Source organism: Argiope bruennichi, chromosome 8 (genome assembly GCF_947563725.1).
Source record: "Argiope bruennichi chromosome 8, qqArgBrue1.1, whole genome shotgun sequence".
NCBI classification, from domain to species: Eukaryota; Metazoa; Arthropoda; class Arachnida; order Araneae; family Araneidae; genus Argiope; species Argiope bruennichi.
Window position 1 is genome coordinate 15,627,646 of NC_079158.1, and position 27,032 is coordinate 15,654,677.

Sequence of the window (27,032 nt, forward strand, 5' to 3'; positions counted from 1 at the left end):
GTACTACTTTCCATAATTTCTTAGCATTTTTAAAGTCATTTCAATTATAGTTTATAAAAAAATACTTTGTTGTACCATTGTAATCATATGCTGCCTTCTATCATTTGACAAAATGATTTTGTTTTAGAAAGGCTTGATTTTTAAAGAAAAGTCATATATTGTTTAGGTGCTTCACGTTCAGATTGGCATGTTTGTTTAAAATTTGATTTTGTTCATCAATTTACAGGCCAAATTTCACTCATCTTCGAATTAATACTCATAGACATTTCTAGATTTTAGAAATCTTTAAATTTTGATATTCATTAAAACTTTTAAGATCATGTATTTTGATGATTACAATACTTTGTTCATATTGTATGTCAGAAAATAAATATCCTGTTGATTAAAATGAATATACTTCAGAATTTTCTTTTACAAATTCTGCAGTAGTTCATTTCTGTATGAATTATCTTTCTATTAGTTGTTTAGTTTCAAAATTTTATGAATACCATTTAAACCCTTTAACTGGATTAGTAGAAAAAATTTAGGATTTTTGTATTTTAAATTTCCAATAAAATGATAATTTACATCCATATATCTATATTTGCCAAAACCAGAAAAATTGTATGCAAGGCTCAACCACTAGTATTATAAGAAAGCTTATGACTCCTAACTACGTAATGGTTGCCTGTCCTACACTACCTTCATTAATTATAGTATCACAAAATAAAACAACAATCCTAACTTCAATAACTAGACCAATTTTGCCACTTTGCAGCTATAATTAACAATTTAAAACTATCTTTGTTGATTGTGCAAGCATTTAAAATAGTATTTTTTGTAATTCATTCAAGTCGGCTGATATGACTAAATTAATGTGCTGAGTGGACAGCTGGTTACTGAAGACATCTCATTGAAAACTTATATTCAAATAATTGAAGCAGCAGCTTGGTTATAAAATATTTTCTAATATAGCATTTATTTTTTTTAAAAAATTGTCACTGCATTTTATTTACTGAAATTTTTTAAATATAGGAAAACATTTCTTTATGGGTATGAATTTCACAAACTTTCTCAGCAAATCTAATACAAGAAGATGTGCATGTCTATATGAACTTTTATTCTGTAATAATATCTTGGATATAATTGTCATAGATTAATTAAAGAAAATTTCATGCGCTTTGTCAGTGAGTGCTTAAGGAATTAAAAAAAAATTATAGCTTGAATTGCACTTTTGATGCATATATAGCAACATAAGTTTTTACTGGCTGAGGGATCTTCCCCATCCATAATGTTCACTATTTAAGCCAAAACTAATCATAATCAATTTGAAACAAATAGTAATTCATTAACATAAAAATGTGATGCCAAATTTTTATTAATAATAAAGAAAGCATGTGATATTTGATTTGCAACTACCAAATTTAGCATATAAATCTTTGAAAGGTATAATGTGCACCTCGGAGCAATTTTTTAAAAATTTTTAACTAAAAATTAGCTGAATTTACATTTTTCTATGATAACTTCCAAAATTATTATTGTACAAATATGAATTTTAAACTGTTTAAAAATTTTAAGAATTACCTTTTAATAAAATTGTTTAAAATCATGTAAATTTTTCTGAATTCTGGAATATTAAATATAAAGAAAAAATTGTAATCGTCAAAAAAGTCATCTCGACATTTTAAACTTTTCCGAGTTTAAAAAATACATTTTTGGAAAATATTGATCAACCTATAATAAAGACAACTTAAGAGCACTTTGAGATAGATGGATGAAATTTGGTATACAGTCCTAACACCAAATTTTTATATTTCTATTGCATTTTGAGTAAAATCTGTCCGGATGTTCGAATATAAGTTAACATGATGCAGGGGTGTTTGTGCTCCGGGGAAACCCCGGAATTCCGGGGATTTTGAACTTCGATACCCGGAAATTCCGGGGATCGTCGTTCAAAAGGAAGTAGGAATAATAATGAATTATTTATTTTGATCTGGGTAATTTTGTTTGCTTTGAAAGCAGAAAACGCAAGTTCAGTGTGTGTGGTGAAAACTTTTCCTTTCTTTCTCCAAAGGCAGTGATAATGCGTGAAAAGGGGGAAAAAACTTCTTTTTTGTTCTTTCCTTATTGCGAGTTATGACTCATTCCCCCGGTTCTCGGACATTCTCTTCTGGATTCTTTTCGGCAAGTAGGCGCGGCAGAAAAAAAAGGGAGAGACTTCGTTCGACCAGATGTGCGATCACGTGACCTGGGTTCAAAGGTCTTAATTTTGCAAAATTAATGGTTATTAATTTTGCAAAAAAAGTAATTCATTGAACTTTTATAATTAGGTCATTCAATACTTCATAATCGTAATTTTTCATTTCTTCCCCCCCCCCTTCTCGAAACTCCAAAATGTCGGTAGTAAGTCCGTAAAAGTTTCAGGGGATTTTTTGGGGTCCCACAAACACCCCTGATGATGATTAAAAAATGAAGAGAGTTAGATAAATAAAAATTGGCACTCAGATTTTACATCTTTAGCGTAGAAATTTATCAAATTTTAGAGCCAAATTCAAGTAGGAGTTGACCTTTTGTCGATCTGTTATTTTAAAAACGTGATAACTCAAAAATGCAATGACTTAAATATAGAAAATTTGGTATGTGATTATTCTGCGTTGTTTTATATCAAATTTTTGTTTCAATCATTTAGGTAAATGCGGCTAAAACATAAATTCGATTTTCAGACACTATTGGCTGAATGCTTGGGATTAATTAACAATCATATGATAGAATCACATTATAGATTCAGTAAAAATTCTGAATTCACACAAAAAGTTAATATTTTGTAATTATTATACACAAGTGCCATGCAAGGAGTTCTTTGGGATAACATTTTTATTAAAGAGTATCCGAAAAAATTTTGGGGAGACTACTGCCGCTGGTTTAATATATATATATTGTCTAATTTTTAACAATAGATTACATTATTGCCCTAAAATTCAAACTGTTTCCATTGTTGCATCAAATGTTTTAATCGTGTGTGTTGTTGAAAGCTAAAATAAGAATTATGTTTAATATCTGTGTAGTTTAAAATATGAATAAAATAGTGACATTACAATATCGCGAAATGTCGAAGCACGTTAACATGAATCCATTAGGAAGATTCAAGTACACATTGAACAGCATATGCAAGACAATTAGAGATAACATTTAATGTCAGACAGAATGATGAATATAAAGCTATATCTAAATGATTTAAGTGAAATTAAATGTAACCAATATTCCTGGCCAACCAGCTGTTGTTAAAAGGTGACTAATATAAAATAAAATGAAAACTGAGAACATTATGAATCAGGATATCTCATTTCATTAATCTTTTCTACAAACAAGCATTAAGAAAAATATAAATAAACCATGAAGTTCATAATCTCATAACTGTTATTCAGGCTTAACTTTATTTGTACAGTCGTCAACGAAAAAATATGGGAGACCACTGTAACTTTATTTATTGTTGCATCTTCACAAAATTTATGTCGATGGAAATAGTTCGAGGGGGCAGGTTTATTCCAACCAACCAACTGATTAACCGAGTTAATTAACTACTATCAAAATTTTTACCTGAATCGATTTATCAGCTTGTAAATAAACTTCTAAATAAAATTTTATGAAATTCTGATGATAATTTCGAAGGTTATCGTATTTTGAAAAAGGGCACTTCCAATGTTAAATGTAATTTATGCACTTTCGGCGATATCTTGGAAACTATTTTATATTTTTCAAGACTTTTTTCTCTCACTAAAAGAAAATTATCATTTTTCCTTGAATCACGAAATAAGAGTATAAATTTATTATTTTTTTAAGAGTTTTTAAACATGAAGATGGAAAAAAAGTAAACAGTAATATAGTAAAATTTTTAAATGGGTGCAGAGCTGACATGCTTACATGTCTGAATTCAAAAAGTTGTGCGCATTTCTCAAATTGTTTTTGAAATATAGACAAAAGTTGTAAAATTTCCAGTCAATTTGCAATGATCACTTTGTGAGGGACCGTATATTAAATTTTTATAGATTTACTCTTCATGAAGCGCAAGCTTCAATGGCAATTGAAATATCATAGCTAGTTAAAATAATAAATTTATTTTCTTATCAAACAAATTTAATTTAATATGAATTTTGTTTTCTTTAAAAAAAAATTTCACTCAAAAAATTACAATTCCGATTTCATGACAGATTGACTGTTGGAGTAGGCTGGCCCAGTGGATTGGCATTTTTTGGACAGAGTTTTGAGCAAACAAAAGTAAGCATACCTCAAGAACTACTGTGCATTTTGGAACGAAATTTGATACACATGCATAAAATGACCTGCTGAGTTGAATTATTAAAAAAAAAATCTTGGTTTTCATAATGGTAAAATTTTGAGATAAAAGTTAATTAATTCGGTCAATCAGTTTGATTAAATCCCTCCCCTTTAGCCATTTCTATTGACACCAATTTTGTGAATATATAACAACAAATAAAAAAGTTACGGAGGTGTCCTTTTTAGTTGTTGTTGATGACTGAGTTACTGGACGCCAAAACAAAAGTTGGCGAGATGTTTCTGCAGAGACGTTTTTAAACTATAAAATGTAATAGATTGTGCTGGACAATTACATATATATTGATGCTAGGCTAACAATGGACAGTCAATAGCCCACTAAGACCTTTTGTACAGCCTGCCACAAATTTTGAAATGCAACTGTTATATTTTGATACAAATCCTAATATAATGAATTTTCAAGGATGTTGTCATAACTTCATTTACTGAAATATTTTTTTCAGTCTTTGTTAAACTTAAATTATGTAGGAAAAAAAAAAAAAACTTTTTTTTTTTTCTGCTTGCTTGTTTTTAAAAATATGCACATATTTGCAATAGACATATCTGTATCTTTGGTGGACGGATTGGATTAACATGACATCTGGAAGTATTCAGAAATTCATAGATAGGAAAACAAAGCATGTTCTAAAACTAGGAAAACAATAATCAATATTTTATTCAATACCATGAGCTGTTTTCTGTATCACAGAAAGGATTTTCAATGCTTCCAGTTTCATAAAGTAATAATTGTTTACCAAATGCAGGATATCTTTTAAATATTGAGATGTAGATAATCCTAAATCTATTTAAATTTGTCTTTAAATAGATTTCCTAGGGAACATTTAAATAAGTATAAAAAATTTGTATCACAAAACAATATTCTCATTTTTTTTTGGTGTTTAAAAAATGACAAAATCTATTCAAATGCATTTAATTTTACTAAGATTTCTAAGGAGAGAAAGAAAAAATATTATAGACCATTTTAGAGAAAAGAGGGCATTTACACATATAGCTAACACAAATAAAATCAATAAACCCATATTACGTAACATTCGCAGATTGAAAAAAATAATAACTTTAGTAATGGGAAGTATTGCTATGTATGATAAATATGTAATAGAAAATATAACATTAGAAAAATATAAAGACTTAACAGCAATCAAAATTTGAAACCACTTGCATTTATTAGTTAAATAGATATTCATCTAGCTACAAAATTTCTTATATGTAACCTAAAGCAAATTTTACATCCAGAAATCATAAGTGTGCATATAAGCACGTGCATATGGTTGGGCATGAGCATAATACTCTACTGAACAAGGATCTATAATGTTGTCACCAACAGTTTTGAAAACACGATCTCCATATAATGTGCCTACTTCCCAATCAGGTACATTTTTCATTAATTCTTTTTCGTCTTCCCTGTTCTTACGAAGCTGGTCCAAATACCTGCAAGTAAACGAAAATTATTATAGTAAAATCTATATAATTATTTCAACTCTGCAGCTCCCTAAAAACACTTTCAGTTATAGGATTTAACAACATTTGTAACAACTAATAGATCATGCAATTTCACTTTTTAAACCAAAGTGTGATTTGGTTTTGAGCATTTTTTTTTTCAATGAGTTATATATGAAAATTTCATTTATGCTATTAAATTATAGCAAGACAATGAAAGAAAATATGCAAATGAATTGACTTTATGAAGTTCTGAATGGTTTTTAGGAAGTGGGTAAAACAATTTATTTTAAACATTCACAAGGTTTGCAATTGTGTTTAAAAAGAAGTACTGGAAACAAAAATATAGCATTTAATACATCATACATAATACATTTACTATTTAGCCTGTGACTATATCACTGTTTTAGAGTTTTCAAGGATGCTAATGTATTGATTATTTACATAATTGCATTCAAGTATTCTAATATTTAGTATTTATCACACTTTTTACACTTCAGTATTTTCTCAATTTCATTTGAATATCGAATTTGTCTTCATAATTGCCATCATTAGATAAAAAAGGTTTCTTCTTCTTTTTTTTTTTCAGAACTGAAATTTTATTCTGCATTGATTAACTGGAAAACATCAAAGGAAAATTAATTTAAGATATTTATTAATTTATAAAATATTCTAAAGATGTTACATCACAAATTGCCTGTTTTTAGGCTTCTTTTCATACATCTTAAAACATGGTCTACAGTTTTTTTTAAAACAATGTTATAACTTTCTTTGTTAATTTTAAAGCCTTGTTCTTTTAAATGTTTACAATATCAAGGAAAATACCTTTTTCAAATAAACAACTTTTATTCTGAGCAGACATATATTGCAGTATCAAAACTAAATCAACTTTTTTAATATTAAAGTACAAGAATGCATAATGCCCTCATTAGAATTAGCAGGGAACAAAACCTCCTAGAATAAGATATAACACAAATGTATAATAATAGAAAAGTAAAATTTTCTATAAGGATAGCCAAGTGCTTGGGCAGTAGGATTGTCTAGAATCTGAGTAAATTTATTCAGCTTGAATCAGCATCATTTTCAAATCATCTCAATATAAATATATATAATTATAATAACTACCATAAATATTAAAACTGCCACTGAATTTATATTTTGGATTTCAGTTTCAAATATGGAGAAAAAAAGATGTTACATAAAATCTGAAATATATTAAATATGAGAATAGATTTACTTGAAATGAAACATCTTTGTGCTTCTTAATTTAATTTTGCTTGGTAGTTTAATTAAAGTAATTTTATTCAATAAAATATAGTTGAACTGAGGTTAATTGCAGAGCAAAACTGCAAATTTTAATATTATTTGAAGATAAAATCTAATCAAATCTCTACCAGAATAAAGATTTTACAGAGCTTAAAATATAAAATTAACAGTTTTTAAATGTAGACAAAAATTTAGTTTTTAATCCAGTAACCATTCACAATTTTAGTTTTTCCCTTTCCAATGGAAATTGATTGTGCAATATTATTATTTAAATTAAATACAGAAGAAAATCGATTATCTCAAAAATTTATAAGCAGGAATGGTAGGATAATTGATTTTTCAGATCAACAATCATTTATTTAAAAAAAAAAAAAAAATTGCATTAAAAGTAAAATATAGGAAAAAGGAAAAATGATATTAAACAAAAAAATTATATAAACTTTATACGACAAGGTTTACAAATATATTATTTTATATAAACTAATAATGCATTAAAGTAAGCTCACAATTTCAAAAATTTCCTTTTATTTTAGGCTTGAGATATGTTTTGTTCTTTAAATGAATAAATATTGAACACATTTTAACAACAAGAATGGTTAACATCAAAATCTTATTATAACCACTTCATAATAATGTAAAAAACTCACTCACTGGATTTTCTTTCAGTACTAATAGCCCCTAATTGAATCCCATGATGCACAAATTTGAATTTGATGAATGAAATGCTTTCAGTTTATTGGCATACAGACCACCTATGCTCTATTAGTTCGATTTTAATTATTAGAATAAACTTTTTGATGAATAAGTAAAATTTCAACTCATCATCAATTTTTAAAATTAGTCTAAAAGGGTACCATTTCGAGAAATTACTGGATCCTTTTATAAAATTCCTATAGGAATAACCACTATGATTAAAGAAGAGCAAGCCTTATATGGCAATAACTTTTCAATATAATAAGAGTTTATTTTGTTTCTGGTTCTTTCTGTTTTTAAAACCATTCTTCAAATTCACAGTACTCTTATGGATTTTTTTTTTTTTTTTTTTTTGAAGATACAAGCAAATATATTTCAACTACACCTTCAATTTTTTAATCTTTTTAAAACATTTTAACTACCAAATATATAGAATTACTTTACAGAAAATGTTTTTAATATTGGCTTTTAAACTAAGTATGACAAAGAACACAATAAAAAAAATACATTCCATAAAAACAACTTTGGTACTTTCAAGCAACTGCAACAGAAAATGAACATGAACTGACTTTTTCTTTGAAAGTATTATCAAAGAATTTACAAAAGCAAAAATGAAATTAGCTTACAATCTTTTGTAATTAATATCTGTTATAAATAACAATATCTTACATTCTATCTCGCTCAGCAATTAGAAGAGGTTCTATAGCAACAGTCAATTCTTCATTTTCTCGCCTCAATCGCCTAAACAAAGAGAAAATAATTAATTAAATTAAAAATAAAATAAATAAGCAAGTAAACACACTTTATGCAAAAATCAATAACTTTACAGTGTTACTTCTACAACATCTCAAATAAAATATATATCTAATGCCTAAGATTTTAAAATGCTATACATTTTATTATTTATAAACTACCTTCTCAATCGGATATTTTCAAAATATACTTTATAAGATGCAGCTGTAACAACGGCCCAGACAGTAAATAATTTAAGACCTACAAAAGAAAGAGAAAAGAAAAATTAAGAATGTAAAAAAATCATTATATCATTCTTCTGACCAGAGAAATATCAATATGACCATTAAACAGGGCTAATTAGGTAATAGATGGCACCAGGTAAATAAATAATAATGTCACTCCTATCTTCATTGTTTCTCCCAAACAACTACTTTTTTCTAAACATGGTCAATCAATTTTTAAATAAGTAAAGTAACTTTAAACATTTCTTTTTTTTTTTTTAAATTTATAGGTGTTTCATTGATACATGTTATGTTTTTTATCCGAGATTAATCATATAAAAACTTTGTTTATTGAATTATTTTACCTCCAATTTGATTTTTACATCATTAGATAAGTTTTAGTGCAAGATAAGTACAGAAAAGAGTATTTTTTAATTAATTAAAATAATTAATTTAATTAATAATTAAAGATTTTTAACGCCTGCCTTTAGTTGATATCTGCTGCTTGTTGTCAGTTACATAAACTGTTTTTTTTAATACTATCAGAAAAAAAATAGTCATATTATGAAGACATTAACAAGTTTTAAGAAATACATTTTAAGAGAGTAAAAAAAAAAAAAAAAAAAAAAAGATAGCTAAAAATATTTGAGACTCTATAATCTTATTAGTAAAAAGTAATTTGTAAGTATATTTTTTAAAAATTCTATTTGAAATAAATTTTATATACATATATATAATTAAAAAAACCCCATTTCTCTCAGATCATTGTCCATTTACCACAATTTTAGTTATAGTTCTGCTATTAAAATACATATAACATACATGGATATTCAAAGAATATTCTGTTTAAATTGTTATTAACTCTTAGGAAGAACAACCAATTTCATGCAAAAATAAATAAAAGTTACTTTAACTTTAATAAGCAAATATCAATGTAGTTAAATTTTAGCAATTTTATAAAAGATGTAAGGATTATAACATACATATATTTTTTAACTTAAAATTGAAACAAATGTTATTGCATCATTTGGGACTTAATTTTTTTTCCCAAAGACCATTTTTATAATAAATAAATTTTGGAGATAATTACCAATGTAGACAGGTTATTGCAAATATTCTGCAATGTTAAGGAAAATATATAATCAAGTATACTACAAATACTTTATGAAAGATGCATAAGAAATCTCATTTTCAGTAGAATTCCATGTTAATCTATTTCACAGGAAAAGGTATGATCAATTTACTACGAAAACAGCAATAACCTTTTTCATAATTTTTTAGAAAAATTCAACTACTTTCTGTACACAAATATGATCTGTTTGCCAAACATTAAGGATATTATGCTAGTTAATTTAGCCTTATTGCAGAGACAAAGTAATATGATAGACATAATAAGACATCCTGTCACAAATGCAATATATAAACATTTTTATAATATTTGAATATTAATTGCAGGCCAGTGATTAATCAGCAAATATATCATATTTATTGCAACTAGCAATTAATCACCAAAGATGTCATGTCAATCTTTTGACAATGTTTGAGAATGACAAGGGTATTTAAACCTATAATTCGCTAATGGTGTATGTTTAATACGCAAGATCCATTTGGATTTATATTACAAACTAATTACTTATTTTCAAGCATCTTTCCAGGATAAAAAATAAAATACTCTTGTATTCTAATTCAGAAATTAAACAATATATATTCTGCGAAACTTTTAAAACATAAATACCAATAAAAGAGAAACTTAAATCAATTCTAATTTCTATTTTGCGATTATATATATATATATAGAAACTGCGATAGCAAATAATTCATATACCGTTAGCTAGTCTTTTTTTCCACTATCAGAGATGTAAGAATATCTTTTTTTTTTCTTAAAATTAAAAAACAACTTCTTCAAACTGGTAATAAAATAAAATTCATATTGTTTTATGGAAGTAATATATTAAATTATTACCACTCCATGGTTTTTTTAAAGGAATACGCTGCCACTGTACTCCAGCAAATCCTCCCTTAGGAGGCATTTCCTGACGGAATCCTTCAGCTGACATTGTTTAGTTAATGAAAATAAAAACTATTATTGCACCCAAAAAACCCCCATAAAATCACAGTTTAACTTTAATTTTCAAATTTTTAATAAAAAAAGTTTGTAAACAAAAAACAGCTTCGAAGAACAGGTCAGAAATATCACGGTTGCAGCACAGTTAAAAGTTATCTTAAAAATTTCATAATTGAATATACTATACAGGAAGTTTAATCTGATTTAGAAGGTAATATTTCTTCTTAAAATAATTTTAAAAGAGAAGAAAAATATTGAAATTCATTAATATATATAATTTCACATTTTCTTCATTAATCATTCAAATGAATGATGGTAAATAACACTTTTACTTCTCCTACACCGGCATTGTCTGAATAAAAACATATACGGAATGTGATTATTACACGTAGATTTTGGATGTGATTGTGTTGCTATATATTCCACAACGAAAAGTTTTTTAAATTATTTGTTGACGTGGCGTCAAATTAAGTTTTCGTTCTGTCAATCATGTCATTAAATATGTTCCGATTTACTTTTGTTATTATTTGTCTGTTTTTCTATTTTTCAACCGGTTTTGCTCAAAGTGAAGAAAAAAAGCCTAAAGGCCCCAAAGTGACAGATATTGTGAGTAAAGATATATATAAAGTTTAAAAGTATCTTTTTCCATTATAATAATGTGGCATTAAATTATCGTATTAATTAATGATAGATGTTTCAAAAATCTTAATGATCTAATGTCTTCAAAAAGGAAATTCTTCGATCGAACGTACTAAAGTACATAAATTTGCATTTTAAAGGTTAATTAAATTACTTTAAAAAATGCTTTTATTGTAGTGCTTTCGCTTCTCTGCATATAAAGACAAAGAATTCAATAAATTATTACCTATTAATTTCACTTTATTATTTTGATATATCGTTGCTGATTAATATTTTTACAATTGTCACATTATTGTAATGATCATTTGACAGTAGTCTAACGATACATTTTTTACCACTTTTGTAGTAGCAATAATTTTATATTAGATTCTTTCTTCATGAATTTATATTTTTAAAATATCAAAAAACTGATATGGACATAATATAATTCTTTTCTTTTGCATTATTATTTACTTTTACAACCATTGATATATAGTAGACGATTTGAAACCATGGCACAGCAAGAAATGGATTAGAAAGATATAGATAGATTGTATAACAATCTTGGAAAGATAACACCGTTAAAGTGGTAGTATTTGTCTTTTTCGATTTCTGTTTAAAAATATGTCCTGGACATCATTTAATCTCATGTGTCATTATTAGAAAAAAGTAATTTTATACTTATTTTCTTTTATTTTTGTTATATTATTACAAATGATATTAAAACTGCTTAAAATTGGTGATAAAATTATTTATAATTATTGCTAATATCTTTTGTGCAAATTTCATATTTGAATAAGGAAATGTTGATAATAATTTGCTATTTTTCTTTGATTGTTCACTTTATAATTTAGCAATGAAGTTGACTTATATTATGGAGTATAATGAAGTTGGCTTATAGGCTATTATTAAAAATGTTTTTATTTATATCTAGCAGGGGATTTTTTTAATCGTAACAAAATAGCTTCTGTATTATTTTATGTTTGGGGAAAGAAATCATATTATTAAAGGTAAAATTGTATGTTCCTGTAGGTTCTTTTTTATCATATTGTGTTAAAAAAATTTTTAGATAAAAGTTATAAAATACTTATACATCAAGTGAATCAGTATATACCAGAATTTGAAATTTTGATAAAAAGTAAATTAGTTACATAATTTTGAACTATGTTTCATTTGAAATAGTGACCTTTCATAGCAATGTTTTGGTGCAGCATTCTTGTCACCTCTGGATTGCAGCCAGGTATTTATTTTGCATAAGCATGTGTCTATGATTTGTATTATATTTGCATAACAGCTTGAAAGGAGAATTCTGTTAGTAACATTATCATAGAGAAAATGTATTTATGGCTGGAGCTTAATCTGTTAAGAAGGTTTTCCTTAAAATCAATAGCATGTTTTGCTTAATAAAACAACTTATTAATGCTACGTGCACATTAACAACATATGTTGTTGTCATAGTAAATCTTAATGCTATATTTATTCCTGTATTAAATGTTTTAATTCAAATGCTTCACAATATTTATTATACAACTTTCTTTGGCAGTTTGATCATGAAGTACAAATTTGTAATGAAAATAGTATCACTTGTGTCAAAGTATAATTGTGCTACATGAAGTATTGTAAAGGATTTACTGTATAATTTATCTTCAGTTCCTTCATTAATTCTTATATTTACTTATTGTTTTTCTTTCTGTTCATGATACAACAGATTGTTGTATCTTGGCTGTTTTATCTGTTGTAGTCATGTACAGAAACATGATTACAACAGACATAATTTAAAAAATACTGCTTTGATAGTTTTAATTCATTACTAAACACACAATCATATCTAGATTAAAGGTCACAGTATAAAAACCATCCAATGTTGTCTTTTGTTAACACTTATTAGATATTCAACCAAATATTTGAAGTCTATAATGTAATTCAAATCTTATTACGTATTGCTTGATACATATTCTCATTTGCATGAATTATGTTTCTAATTTTAAACGCATTCTACAGCTATGTTTTATTAACAATTGATTAAGACGTATAATTTAAAATTAATTTGAAACACTAGCTGAAAATGAATTTTAAACCTTGTTTTCAGAAAGTTTTACTTTTGATCTTATAACTTTTGTTAAATTAGTTTTCTTTAAAATATTAATTGAATATATTTGTATATTTTTTATTAGTAATTAGCTACCTTCAGTAACAGAATTTTGGCTTGGAATTAAGTTGCTAAAAATTTTCATGAAATATTTTGTAAAACTATGTGTTAATGGAATCTACAACAAAATGTTTTAAACTAAATTTTGGTAGATATATAACTTAAAATGTTTTAGGAGCTTTAAGTCATTTTATTCATTGTACTATGCATTTTTTAAATATATATTTCTTTAAATCTATTTTTACACAACTACCCGCATTGCTGGAAAGAGTAGTAACATTTAAAGTAAACATGTTAAAAAAATTACCATTAGTTAAATCACTATTAAAAGTACTGAACTCTTAGAATTGAAAAATAAGCCAACAGTTTTGTTATGCTCTTAATCATTAATAATGGTGGGGAAAAGGTAGGCTTAACAATAGAATAGTAGCAACAATAAAAACGATTTGAGTTTCACTTCAACAATGTATTGTAGTAAAATGCCCTTAAATTATTTTTTAAAATGACTAGAAATAAGAAAAAAATAATTATGTCGAAATTGATATCACTATAAAATATTTTGAATTTTATGTAAGAATTATTTTTTTGTTCTATAATCTTATCAGAAATTACCATCAAAAAATGCTAAATCCCAAAATTTTGCTTAATTTTTAATTTTAATTCTGATATATTTTTCAAATATGCCCACAGTGCCCATTTCCACCCTCCCAGGTATAAATGTGCCAAGTTTGGTGCTCTTGGTTAAATGGTCTAGCCTGTAAAGTGTGTACATGTATACACACGTATTCATTTTCGTTGTTAATATAGCGGGGGGGGGGGGAGTACTGCATTTAAAATAATAGTATGTCAATTGATATTTTTTTTTAAAAAAAAGCTGTGTAGTTAGTTAAAAGTGTGTGTTTGCATGTACATTCTGAGATCTTGAGCATATATTTGCTTCTATTAATCTACAATTATTACTAGTTACCTATTTATATTTAAAAAAAAAAATAATTTCTATTGGCACTGAAAATCTATTTTTATTCTTTTTTCTAGTTAAATAGATTCTTTCTATAAAATGTCTTATATATTTTTTTTACTTCCTTATTAGGTATATTTTGACATAACTATTGGAGGTGAACCTGCTGGTCGAATAGAAATAGGTTTATTTGGTAAAACAGTGCCTAAAACTGTTAAAAATTTTGTTGAATTAGCTACAAAGCATCAAACTGAAGTAATATATCATTCTTATTTTTTTTATTAAATTAATATCATGAAATTTTTGAACATTATATTGGCTTTCTATTTATTTATAAATAAAAATAAATTTACTGAATTTCTTTGTTTTAATTTAACATCCTTGATATGAAGTATAACTTTTAAGTGTATAATTGAGCCAGTATTAAATAAAAGATTTCTATATGCAGTAAAAATAATATTTATCCCAATAAAATTTACTTTGCGATCCATTTGTATAGTAATTTTCTTGTTTTTATTTTAGCAGCTTAATAGAAATGTGTAAATACTGATTCTTAATTCATATTAATCCATGTGCTTAGAGGATATTTTTCTTTTTGCTATGTATTTAAGACAGATTTGGACCAAATTGATCGACTTTAAAAAGCTTGAGAGAAAATCACTTTTTCTTTTTTAATATAAATAATTAAAGATTAATTAAAGCAATTTATTGTCATAATAAAATAAAATTTTGCTCTAATTTTTAGGCATCATCTGGTGATAAATTGGTTGGATATAAAGGTTCCGTTTTTCACAGGGTTATAAAAGACTTCATGATTCAAGGTGGTGACTTTACAAAAGGAGATGGAACTGGAGGTCTGATTTATAATGATTTATTTCAATTAAATTCATTTAATCTAAGTTTTTGTAATAGATAAACATTTTAGTAAATTTTTGGCATTGTGAAAATACTAGTCATTTATTCTTTTAATAGAAACATAGTGAAACCCATTTTTATATCATTTTGCTGTTGTCCCAATAAAATTGAATCCAGTCCATTCTTTATTTATCACACATTATCTGTTTATCATTCTTTTTTGAGCTCAAATTAATTTCTTTTTTATTTCAGAATAGAGTTACCAAAAGGCAAATTTTTATATCAAGAACTTTAGATTTTGTTCAGACTTTTAGAATAGTTAACAATTAATTGATTGACAAATGTGATGAGAAAGATAATGGCTTGGGGAGATACAAATGTCAGGATTCCTTTTGAAAAATACTTTTGAAAACAAAATTACAATTTTAATCTGCCTTAAAAAAACAAAAGACTATCATTATAAAAGTAGTAACCTTAATTTCTTCTTATTGTAATAAATTGTTTGAAAATATATCAGTATATCAAGTAATGAAGTCTGCATTTTATTGATATATGTTCTGTGTTCTGAAGTTTAGAAACTATGGTACTCTCTCAAGAAAAGGATTATCAAAATAATGTTTTGGAGTGATGAGAAAGATACACTATTATAATTTTAATCTGCCTTAAAAAACAAATAGCAAAAATAATTACTCTTAAATAGCATATTTAACAGGTTTTTGCTATATTCAAAATATTTTATCTATTATTTCTGAAAATCTGTATTTTGAATATTTGAAGGTTCATACAGCAATAGTATTTGCAGTAATACACTATCCAGTTATATGATTTTTTTAAAGATAATTTAACTAAAAATGTAATTTATTAAATTATGTTCACATAGCTTTTTTTTTTAACTTGTGGTAAAATAACCGGAAGAAAGAAGCATATTTTGCTACAGTTGATAGAAAAGTTTTCTTTATATGATTGTAACATATAAATAGCATAAATGTTTAGATATCCAATAATGATATCTTATTATTGGTAGAATTCAACAAATGTTTTAGAGCTGAAACTTTTTTTTTCTATGTTTTTTCCAGTTTCTATCATTTTGATCAATGTTTTGTATTTTTCATTTTTTAATATTAAAACAAAAAAATTAAGAAAATTGCAAAACAATTGAATGATTAATTAAAAAACAATTTGTGAAGTGTTACTTGCATGAACATTTTAAATATTTTTTTTTTTTTTTTTACATCATAGTGAGAAAAAAATTGATGGAAATCTTCAAAAAATGCTGCTTTTGCTTAAGAATATGTAATGAAACTCATTCACTACAAAATCAAATTGGTAAAAGCAGGAAGAGGTGCATAATACCAAGTGTTAATAGAATAATTAAAATATTGTGCATTATAGAAGAAAGCAGTATAGGTGTATTGCAAGTGTAGATGAGTGCAATGGTCAACAGGATTCAGCTTAATGTTATATTGCCAAGTCTCGAAATAGACCAAACCTTAATCTAATGAAAAATCTTTAAAGCAGGTTAAAGAAACTTGTTACACACAAACAACTCGGCTATAAAACCCAATTGTGACATTAATTAGGGTATCGTTTAATAGCTAGGGAACTAAAAGCATTGACACTAAAGGTTACTCAACTTAGTATTAACTGCCTTAAGTCAGAATTTTTGTATATGTCATTATTTCCTTTTTCTTTGTTATAACTGCTATTTTAAAATTAATATCATAAATTTTTTTGTTAAATTGCCTTTTAAATTATATATAATTTTAAGAAATTTATTTTAATGAAATTGTTGTTTTGAGACATTAAATCTTAAAAATTCACTTTTCCTCAGAATTTTCCACTATTCTAATTTCTTTTTCATGTAAGTACTCTAGAGGTTTTTAATAATAAAAGAATTTTGATATTATAGAAGTTATATAGTTATAACTTGAATCTGCTGATTCTTTGCTTAAAATACTAGAAAATTCTATTTAGTTTATTTTAATCTTTGAACTAATATATACATTACATTAAATTTAGCTTTACTATTCTGTGGTACTAAAATTTTTTGAATTTACTATACCGGATTTATAATATTATTTACTTAAAAAAATTATTTGAAATAGTAAAACTTTACTTCAAAGTATGGGTTAAAGTATCAACATTTTTTATAATAAACTATTACAGTCTGAGACTTCATTCAAAGTTAACAAACACGGCAATGTAGCTGATATGTTAATGCTTATGTATTATATTTTTCAGGTCGTAGCATATATGGTGACAGATTTGCTGATGAAAACTTCAAGCTTAAACATTATGGTGCTGGATGGCTGTCTATGGCAAATGCTGGAAAGGATACAAATGGATCACAATTTTTTATCACTACAACTAAAACTGCTTGGTTAGATGGCCGTCATGTTGTCTTTGGAAAAGTGTTGAAAGGGATGGTAAGGATCATTTGAAGTCTGCTTGAAGTTTATATTATAATATCCAACTAGCAATTATAAAAGTTTGCATGATGTTAAATTTTTGTTTTGCAAATTTTGGTATCTACAATTTTAAACATTGTAATTGAAAATATATAAATAATTTTGAACTATGTTGTTTAAGCAATTTAATGGCTTTGTAATTCAGTACATATCTTAATTTAGATAAGGAGCTTTATGTTTTGAAGAAAAATTGTCATATCTGAAATACCACAATACTGTTGTGTATTTTATATCCCTAATTTGTATAAACCATTAAAATATCTTCTAATTTAAAAGTTGAATACAGTATCAATGACTTTAATATATAAATCTAATTAAAAAAGTATTGCATCAATTCTAAACATTAGATAAAAATTACTTATAATGTCTCACGATTAAATATATATATATAGTAAAAATTAAATATGATTTGATGCTAACATTTATAAGTTTATGAAATAACTTAGTTTTAAAATATTGCACTGTAGATAAAATTTAGTAAGGCAAAACAAATTAATAGATATGCATGAATACAATAAGAAGCTTGTATTTGTCATTATACCATTAATGCTTGCTTTCATTTTTAAAAAAATCAATTGCTGAATCATTCAATAGGTTGTGTTAACACTGTTTTTAGCTTGCCAAATAATTTGCAAAGAAAGTATCAATCAATAAGTCTTCAGAATATTATCTTATTTTCAGTAAAATAAACAATATACAGTTAATAATTCTTTCTTTAATCTTTAAAAAAAAAGTAGGAATTTGAAAATAGTTTGCTAATTCATAAACCATAACTTTTGTTATAGATTTTATAATTCTGAATGAAAGCAATGAATAGCCTAGTATTTTTATAATGCATGATTCATTATAAAAAATATATTCATTCTTGTTATATCTACAAAAATTATTTTTAAAATATTAATTATTTTTATTATTTGTAGGATATAGTAAGAAAAATAGAGAGTTCTAAAACTAGTTCCAGTGATAGACCTGAAAAAGAAGTTAAAATAGCTGACAGTGGTACATTACCTGTTGAGAAACCTTTTTCAGTTGCTAAAGAAGATGCAACAGAATGATTGATTGCAATAACTTAATTACTTAGCCTTATGTTTATGTACACACTACTTCATATTTTGTACTAGAAATAAAGTAACTTTTGTATAAATATTTTTTTCTTCTTTTAATGAGATAATTCACTGTACATAAATCTATTTGATGCAAAAATATCCATTTAGTTATTATTTTTTAATCTAATATTCATTGAAGATGTTGCTTGTATAAATAATCTGAAGTATTCTATGCACAATTTCCTGTTTTCATCCTTATAGAATTAAGCTGAACAATGCCTAGGAGTTTCTGAATTTAACATATTATTTCAAAAGTAAAGAATTATCCTCAAAAAAGGCTGGTATTTATTACTTGACGAAAGTTTTAGTGAAATAGTGATAAAATATGTGCCTTAAAGATTAAGTTTATTATGATGTTCCACTGTTTTAATTTCAACATAAAAACTGGCCAACAGTTAACTGAAACTATGGTAGTTTGATGCCAAACTCCAAATAAATCATACTATCAAAGGATAGTAAATTCTTAGTTACAATTTTTTAAAACTCTATGTATGTAGAACTTAAACTTAACTGTCATCTAGTTTCATTTTCAAAATCAAAGCCCCTGGAGATTTTAGAAAGCAATTTAAATTATAATTACTATTTGTGGAATTTCAGTTATCCATCTTTACATACAAAAAAAATTGTTTTGTATAAATTTAAAAGGTTTATCTTGCTTAGTATGCATTCATACTAATACATTAATACTAATAATATAAGACATAAAGATAAAATAAACCAAACCATATTGAATTCAAGAATAAACATTAATAATTTGCTTTCTAAATAACAAAATTCCAAATAAAAATATTTCAGTTTTTAAATTTGTTTATGATCATATAAAGTATTAGCAGAATATTAAACAAAAATTTATCTTTAAGTGAATTAATTGTCTATTGTAATATTGTTTTCTTGTCTAAGTAAATAAAATATTAAAAATAGCATTTATCTGTTTTATATACAATGCTAAAATTAGTCATAGTGGTCAGTATTGTCCAAACTTAATAATATTCATAATTAAAAGTTAATTGTATATTAGTTTGCCTTGAAATTTCATATCACTTTTAATCACTTATTATATATACAAAAAATGAAATCACTAATACTTTCATTAGACATGGAAATTTGCATAATGTTTTATTCATACATTATAAAAATGTTACAATGAAACAAAAATAATTATTTATATTTGAATAGATGTATCACAGAATTTTAAGAATATATAAACATTATAAAAATATTTAAAAAAAATTTCAGCTATACAAATAAATTAAAACATAAAATTGTTCCATGAAATATTTTAATTCTTTTTTTTCAGCACTGAAATTTTTTGGGAACATAATATATAATATATTATGTTATATAAAAAAATAACTTTTTCATCTTGATCATAGATAAATATAAATAACATTTTGAAAAAAATAACTCTTCAAAATAAGTATTGTAATAGAGTGAGATTAATCTTCCTAAAAATTAAAAATATACACTTTTTTATTATATTTTAGTAATTGATGCTACAATTCTGAAATAATTTTTCATTTTTTTTCATTTTAAGTGTAATAGATAAACAATTGTTATTTGTTGCTTGAATAATTTTATGATATGTCTAGCATTATTTATATGGAATTTTTAAAAATATTTAAGTTTTAAGTAATTTTGATTAGAATAATTTTTTATGAATTGTTAAAGAAAAAAAAATCTGAAGTAATATTTGAGTAACAAATATCAGTTTCTCTTGTTAAATCTTTGTTAAAGCATTTATTATTAGGTATGTATAATTATGCTATTTTGATATTTATACTGCGAAATGTTATTCTGGTCTATAGAAAGTTACAATTAATTATTAAACTTTTTAACACTTTAAACGAAAAAAAATCATAATTACCTGTACTATTAACAAAATATAACTTATATTGCAAAGTGTAGTTTTAATGTTTCTTAGAATTCTTGTAAAAGCTAAGTATATTGTTTAAATTTCCAGTAATTTTTAGATATAAGAAATATAATATACTGTTTTAATAATTTTAAGGTGTTCATTCCATTTAAAAAAAATTAATTTCATAAAATTCTTTTTGTTTCATATAAAATAACTAGCAGAAATGTTTTTAATAATGAATTTTGTACAAATACTGTAGAGAGAAAGCCAGGACAATAATATAATAGTAGCTATTAGTCACTGATTTTTTTTTTTTTTTTTTCAGTTTCTGTAGCCATGCTTTTGCAAAAATATCATACTCCAATACAAGTTTTAAACAAGTGTAGAAATATATATAAAATGAGTATTTTTATTTGATAAAATGTAGCTAAATTATGTACAATATATATATATTGTTCCTTCATAAAATTTAATTTTCAATAAGTAATATATTAAAACAGATTTTTAAATCAAAACTGAGAAATATTTCATTTTATCACAGATTTAATATAAGCATTTATTAAAAGAAAATGTCAACAGTATATTTATTAAATACATTTTTAAAATTTAAATGCATTTATAGGTAAATAAATATTAAAGGATAAAATACTGTCTGAAAAAATATATATATCAAATCTTTGAATAAAAGAGATGGAATACTATTGGCTTAGGCAATTCAACATTATTATAAATTTATCATAATTTATAGGAATATAAAACTGCTTCTTGTTACATAGAACCCAATTATAAGAAAAATAAACTGTATTTTTAAATTTTAAAAACAAATTTGAAAATAAAATATTCACAAAAATAAAAAAGTTATCAAATACTTTGTATATAATTTACTCTTGCACATTCCTGTTTTGATAATGTTATTTCCTTTTCATAATTTTTTAAAATCTTGCTACTTGATTCAGAATTTAATAAAAATATAAAATTATTACATTTCCCCCTGGTTTTATTCTTTTTGATAACACTTTAAAAAGCTAAAAATCTACAATAATGCATATTTTATGCTGATAATTAAGTCATAATTTTATACTTAAATCAACTATATTATTTATTTTGGCACACTCTTTTTAAACTCTAAATTACTGGCACATTTAAAAAAAAATCTCTGATTTATTTAGTTCAGATATATTTCTAGAGAATAAAAGAATAACAAAATAGAAAACCTAATAATAAATATGAGATTCAGCATGCTTTAAGAAGAAAATAAAACTACTTAACTTAGCAAAAGAATTTATAATTATTAAGGTGTATCTAATATAAGATTCTAATTGCATAATAAACAATTACTTTGATTTTAACAAAACATTTCTAACTTTTTTTTTTTTTTTTTATAATTGTGCTACTTCAGCTTCAGGAACTTCGGATCCATAGTAATCGTACAATTTTCGAAATTCATTCCAAAACATGAGGGAAAGAACAGTATGTGGTCCTGTACGTAATAAAGAGGCAGTGCTTCCTTTATAAAATCCTAGTAAACCCTCTTTCTTAGTGATCTTGCGCATGCAATCCCACAATCCTGAATAAATCAATCCTCTTCCTTTACTATCAACACCTTGATTATACATACGAGTTGAAACAACATCTAATGGTGTCATACACACTACTACAGCAACTCCACCTAACATACTAGCTGCCAGAGCACAAAGCCAGCTATTAGGTTTGAATATCTGTAAAGAAATTACATAATATTTAGAAACAATAAAATAATTACAAAGCATACTAAAAAATGAACAACAACATATTACACAAAATAAACATTCTCCTTATATGAAATGATGCATGTTCCTACTCAGTGACTCAATTATTAATTTTACACAATAAGATTCAATATCTCCTTGACTGACACAAATAGAATAGTCAGACATGGCATAGGATTGGAACAAAAAAAGATGAACTTCACAAAATAATGAATCGTATCAAACATAAACATGAAAAAGTAAAACTATTATAATTAAATAAATACTTTTATACAAAAAGTGAGATATTAAAATTTTTAAATAATTAAGTTTTATGAGAGAATTTTATAATCTTAAGGATGATAAAATTTGATTCTGAAAATACTAAAATCTACATTTCTGCAGAAAAGTATCATGACTGAATATTGCTTGAGAAATGAATTAATTGGTTAAAACGTACATTTGGATATATTGTCCTTACAATTTAAAAAAAAAAAATTTTAGATGCAAAATTTTAAGATAATACATAAATATATGTGAATCAGCTGTATTTAAGCTTAACTTTAGGAATGAAAAAAAAAAAAAAATCAGTATGACTGTTTAGAAAGATTAAAAACACATTTAAAACCAAAACAAAACAAATATAAATATTTGTAAAAATTACAGACATTTAGAATAGTTCTAACCAGTTTTATTCTTTCATAGTAAGAATAAAACTAATGGGATGTGAACATTTACACTTGTATTGATTTCATACAGAGGAGAAAAGAAGAAGGGGGAAAAAATCAAAATCAAATTATGATATAATAATAATTATAATCAATTATGATCAAATCATAATCAAAGTTTTACAGTCCTCATAAATGCATTCTAATGGTCATAGATTAATATATCCCACTTTCTTTCCTATAAAATAAAATCTTATTTTTAAAATAAAAAAATACTCAATTACATGCACAATCTATTTGTTGTTCTGCAATTGTATCTTTGTATATGTAACTGATATTAACTACCTTTTTTTAAAAGAGCTTTATTTAAATTAGAGTATTTAGGATATCTACGGCTTCTTCAAAAATATAATAATAGAGATAAAAAAAAAAGAATAGTTTTAGAATAGAAGTGAAAACAAATGCTTAATTTTGCTACTGGGCAAACAATAATCAAATCAACAGCATTAATAAAAAAGATGATAATTCATCAAATTTCTTTACAAAATCATAATTCAGTTTGTTAGCTATCTTTAATCATTTACCTATTTTACTTAACAGAAACTTGCATGGAAATTAATTCCTAAACAAACAAACAAAAAAAAAATATTACAACAAAATATAAATAATTCAATATTTGTAATTTTAGTTACATTTAAAGTAAATTTTAAAGAATAAAGTAATAAGTTGGCCTCACAAAACATATAACTGCACAATATGAAGTTTAAATCTTGTAAGGAGAGCTAGCAAGAGATTTCTATAATTAAAACTATAAGTGTTAAATAATTGCATTTATGGTCTAGAAGAAAAAAAAAAAAAAATTTTCCTAATATAAGATATTAATTCTACTTATTGTTTTTTTTAAATCTTTTTGTTTAGTATTAATTATTAGTACTTATTATGAATTTATATTATGATATTATTATCAGCTATTACTTGAGTTGTTACAAGAAAAATAATTAAGCTTATTAGCTAAGGACTCTTTAATATTTCTGTAAATCATTCATAGTTTCTTAAACTTTTATATCCTCTATTTCATAACTCTTTACTGATTGGCATAAAAATGGTTTTACAATCCTGAAGTTTTCTATAAGCATAAGGTATGATTTGAGTTCACCTAATCTCAGTAGTTATTTACCATTCTTCAAAATGATAAAAATATTTTTTTTTAATTAATTGCCAACAGAATTTTCATTGCAAAACTACTGATTAAGTATGTGATGGAGGGCCTTGCTTCTTCTTTGAATATATACTCCCTTCCAAATCTATCAAATTATCCAAGAGCAATTTTTTTCATTATTAAATAAATGTCATTCGATAGCCCCTCACTATATAGTCCAGCTAAATAAAATTCAGTTTAAAATTATTATAATCTATAATCAGGAAATAAAAATTTAATTTGAATCAAGACAAAAAGGACTTTTACACCCCATTCAAAATATGTCAGCACTGCGCAAGTTTAAATATAAATGATGGAATGCAAAAAAATTACCTGAAGTTTTTCAATAAAAGATTTGGAATTCGAAAAAGTAGCAAGTTGTGCAGCCGAGCCACATGTAACTCTTGACATAGCAGCACTCGCTCCTCTCCATAAAGCTAGAAAACCATGTTTACTTATAACAGATTGAAAAGCCTTAAGCAATCCTTGATGCTGATGTTGAAATCCAACAGCTATAGTAGATGATGACTGCGCCTGAATTTGGGTTTTCACCTACAAAAATAACTTGAATATTACATCAGATGATCTTACTTTTACAATAAGTAGACATAACCAAGTAAAGTTTTATTCTAATATAGTAAAGAATTGATTGAATAGTTAGCATGTAGGGAATTTTAAAGCACTCATTCATTTTAAAGCATTCAAAATTTTTACTCTTTATTACACAGTATGAAAAGTATTAATGCATTTTTAAATATTTAATAAAATATTATAGAAGAATGTTTCAAATAAATAAATAAATTTAATATACAAATCAAAAGAAAAAATGTAGAAAAACAAAACCTAAACAATAAGATGGGAGCTTCAATAAACATACTTGACATAAAACATTTCTTGTAAAACTTTATAATAAAATATTCTTATCCAATTTTATACAATATAATTTAAAAAATATTATAACTCGACTCTTTCATAAAGCAATCTTCCAGCATTAATTTGATGTATTAATGATTTTTCTAATCCAGGAGAACTATATAAATATTTTATTTATAAAAATTCAAAGATATTTAAAAGTCCTTTTCCAATAATTTTTTAAAAATTCAATATTATTTTTACAAATTATAGGAAAAACCAATTAACTTTTGAGTCATAATTCTTGACTGCATATATTTAGAATACTGCAGTCACAGTTGGATCAAATTTAGAAGAAATAATTTACAAACATAAAGCATTTCTATTACCTATTTTCAAAAAGTATTGCAATTAATTTTATAAAACAAAAGCTTAATTTTTTTATTATATAGAATTTTTTTTTATAACATGCAGTATGCATATTGCAAATGTAGTAAAATGAATTTAAAATTAATAACTATTCTATAAGGAACACTGAACATAAGAAAAAGTTAAAATTAAACCTAAATTTGAATAAGATAACAAAAATGCAAGCAGGAAAAAAAAAAAAAAAAAAAAAAAAAACACGGATAAAGCACATACACAAACACAGAATTTCTGTTTAAAATGAATAAAATTATTTTAAAATTTTGGTCAACAGATTCTATAATTTTTTAAATAAAAAAAAATTATTATTTCAAACAAATATTTAAAAGAATAAGAAACACCTCAGAAAGATAATAATTGTGCTTTAACTTACCATATAAAAAGGGCTTCCTACTAAAGCTCCAATACATCCAGAAGCAGCTCCAGCAGCAATACTTCTAGGGAAACTAATTTCCCCTCCGGAGTTAATGAAACCACTTTTTTGCAAAAAATCAAAAGAACCAAGACGTACTCCATTCATAAATAATTGATACCACAGAGCTGGAACTAAACCTTTTTGCAGAGCCAAAATTCCATCTTCTTTAGCTATAACATAAAACGCCTGAAAAGCATTCTTGTAATGCCTTGTATATACTCCACGATTTTGAAGTTCACCTTGTAACTGGAATCGAGTTTTTACAACTTCTAAAGGATTTGTAAAAACGCCGGCACAACATGCTGCCGCACCACCAATTACGAATTCCATTAGTAATATCACTTAATTAGGGAACAAAACTTTCGGATTGAGCCAACTACAAGAAGTAAAATCTAAATACAAAGAATCCTTTCATCAGATATCTCATTTGTCAACGAGCTGCCAAATTGCATAATACACTCGCTCCTATGACCTCTACATTGCATTTTTCTAGAAATTTATTGAGAAGAGAATCCGAGTAAAAATGACAGTAAGGCAGATAAATGACTGGATGATGCCGCAAATCCATGTCAAGAAGCTAGAGGTTTATAAACGTGAGAGAGAAAAACAAGAACTTTATTTTATGCAATAGCTAACCTGTTGATGAAGTTCATCCATTCCATCATAAATATTTACATTTTTTTAACTCATGCGAACTATCGTCAAACTCACAGTTAATTTTTTTTAATCCCAAAGTTATCTGGTTTTTTTTGTTTTTGTTTTTTTTACCATAATTAATATATAAATCAATAAATTATTTTTCTTTTTAATTCCGTAGAATCATGATTTTTATAAATAAATATTTTCAAATGTTATGGTTTCTGTCAGGATGCGGCAGTCACGTACACCGTGGCTCTCTGCGGAGTACATTAGAGATGCATAATTCACTGTTTTTTGAATAACAAATAATTTTGCTATTGCTATTTTTAAATATCCGTTACAAATATCT

The 27,032-nt window shown here is 25.2% G+C and overlaps 3 protein-coding genes across 3 annotated transcripts; 1 reads left to right on the forward strand and 2 right to left on the reverse strand.

Annotated features, from left to right (window-relative positions):
- Positions 1 to 5,470: 5,470 nt before the first annotated feature.
- On the reverse strand, positions 5,471 to 10,884 carry LOC129981271 (NADH dehydrogenase [ubiquinone] 1 alpha subcomplex subunit 13-like). Its single transcript, XM_056092042.1, has 4 exons — positions 10,648 to 10,884; positions 8,643 to 8,721; positions 8,398 to 8,469; positions 5,471 to 5,760 (listed from the first exon to the last, which is right to left on the reverse strand). Exons 1-4 carry the CDS (start codon positions 10,739 to 10,741, stop codon positions 5,556 to 5,558), a joined length of 450 nt encoding a protein of 149 aa, XP_055948017.1. The 5' UTR covers positions 10,742 to 10,884; the 3' UTR covers positions 5,471 to 5,555.
- Positions 10,885 to 11,097: 213 nt separating this feature from the next.
- On the forward strand, positions 11,098 to 18,943 carry LOC129981673 (peptidyl-prolyl cis-trans isomerase B-like). Its single transcript, XM_056092608.1, has 5 exons — positions 11,098 to 11,355; positions 14,607 to 14,729; positions 15,220 to 15,328; positions 17,571 to 17,755; positions 18,718 to 18,943. Exons 1-5 carry the CDS (start codon positions 11,239 to 11,241, stop codon positions 18,850 to 18,852), a joined length of 669 nt encoding a protein of 222 aa, XP_055948583.1. The 5' UTR covers positions 11,098 to 11,238; the 3' UTR covers positions 18,853 to 18,943.
- A 1,520-nt stretch (positions 18,944 to 20,463) lies between these two features.
- LOC129981905 (solute carrier family 25 member 35-like) lies at positions 20,464 to 26,729 on the reverse strand. The gene is made up of 3 exons (XM_056092955.1): positions 26,003 to 26,729; positions 24,685 to 24,903; positions 20,464 to 22,476 (listed from the first exon to the last, which is right to left on the reverse strand). Exons 1-3 carry the CDS (start codon positions 26,372 to 26,374, stop codon positions 22,138 to 22,140), a joined length of 930 nt encoding a protein of 309 aa, XP_055948930.1. The 5' UTR covers positions 26,375 to 26,729; the 3' UTR covers positions 20,464 to 22,137.
- Positions 26,730 to 27,032: the final 303 nt, after the last annotated feature.

Excerpts from the sequence above, each read along its gene's own strand:
- LOC129981271 (XM_056092042.1), bottom strand. The coding sequence starts at position 10,741 with ATGTCAGCTGAAGGATTCCGTCAGGAAATGCCTCCTAAGGGAGGATTT. Across the intron at positions 8,470-8,642 it reads GAAAATATCCGATTGAGAAG|GCGATTGAGGCGAGAAAATG; the intron begins GTAGTTTATAAA and ends CTCTTTGTTTAG. Across the intron at positions 5,761-8,397 it reads ATTGCTGAGCGAGATAGAAT|GTATTTGGACCAGCTTCGTA; the intron begins GTAAGATATTGT and ends GTTTACTTGCAG.
- LOC129981673 (XM_056092608.1), top strand. The coding sequence starts at position 11,239 with ATGTCATTAAATATGTTCCGATTTACTTTTGTTATTATTTGTCTGTTT. Across the intron at positions 11,356-14,606 it reads GCCCCAAAGTGACAGATATT|GTATATTTTGACATAACTAT; the intron begins GTGAGTAAAGAT and ends CTTCCTTATTAG. Across the intron at positions 14,730-15,219 it reads CTACAAAGCATCAAACTGAA|GCATCATCTGGTGATAAATT; the intron begins GTAATATATCAT and ends TCTAATTTTTAG.
- LOC129981905 (XM_056092955.1), bottom strand. The coding sequence starts at position 26,374 with ATGGAATTCGTAATTGGTGGTGCGGCAGCATGTTGTGCCGGCGTTTTT. Across the intron at positions 24,904-26,002 it reads TAGGAAGCCCTTTTTATATG|GTGAAAACCCAAATTCAGGC; the intron begins GTAAGTTAAAGC and ends TTATTTTTGTAG. Across the intron at positions 22,477-24,684 it reads CTTTTATTGAAAAACTTCAG|ATATTCAAACCTAATAGCTG; the intron begins GTAATTTTTTTG and ends ATTTCTTTACAG.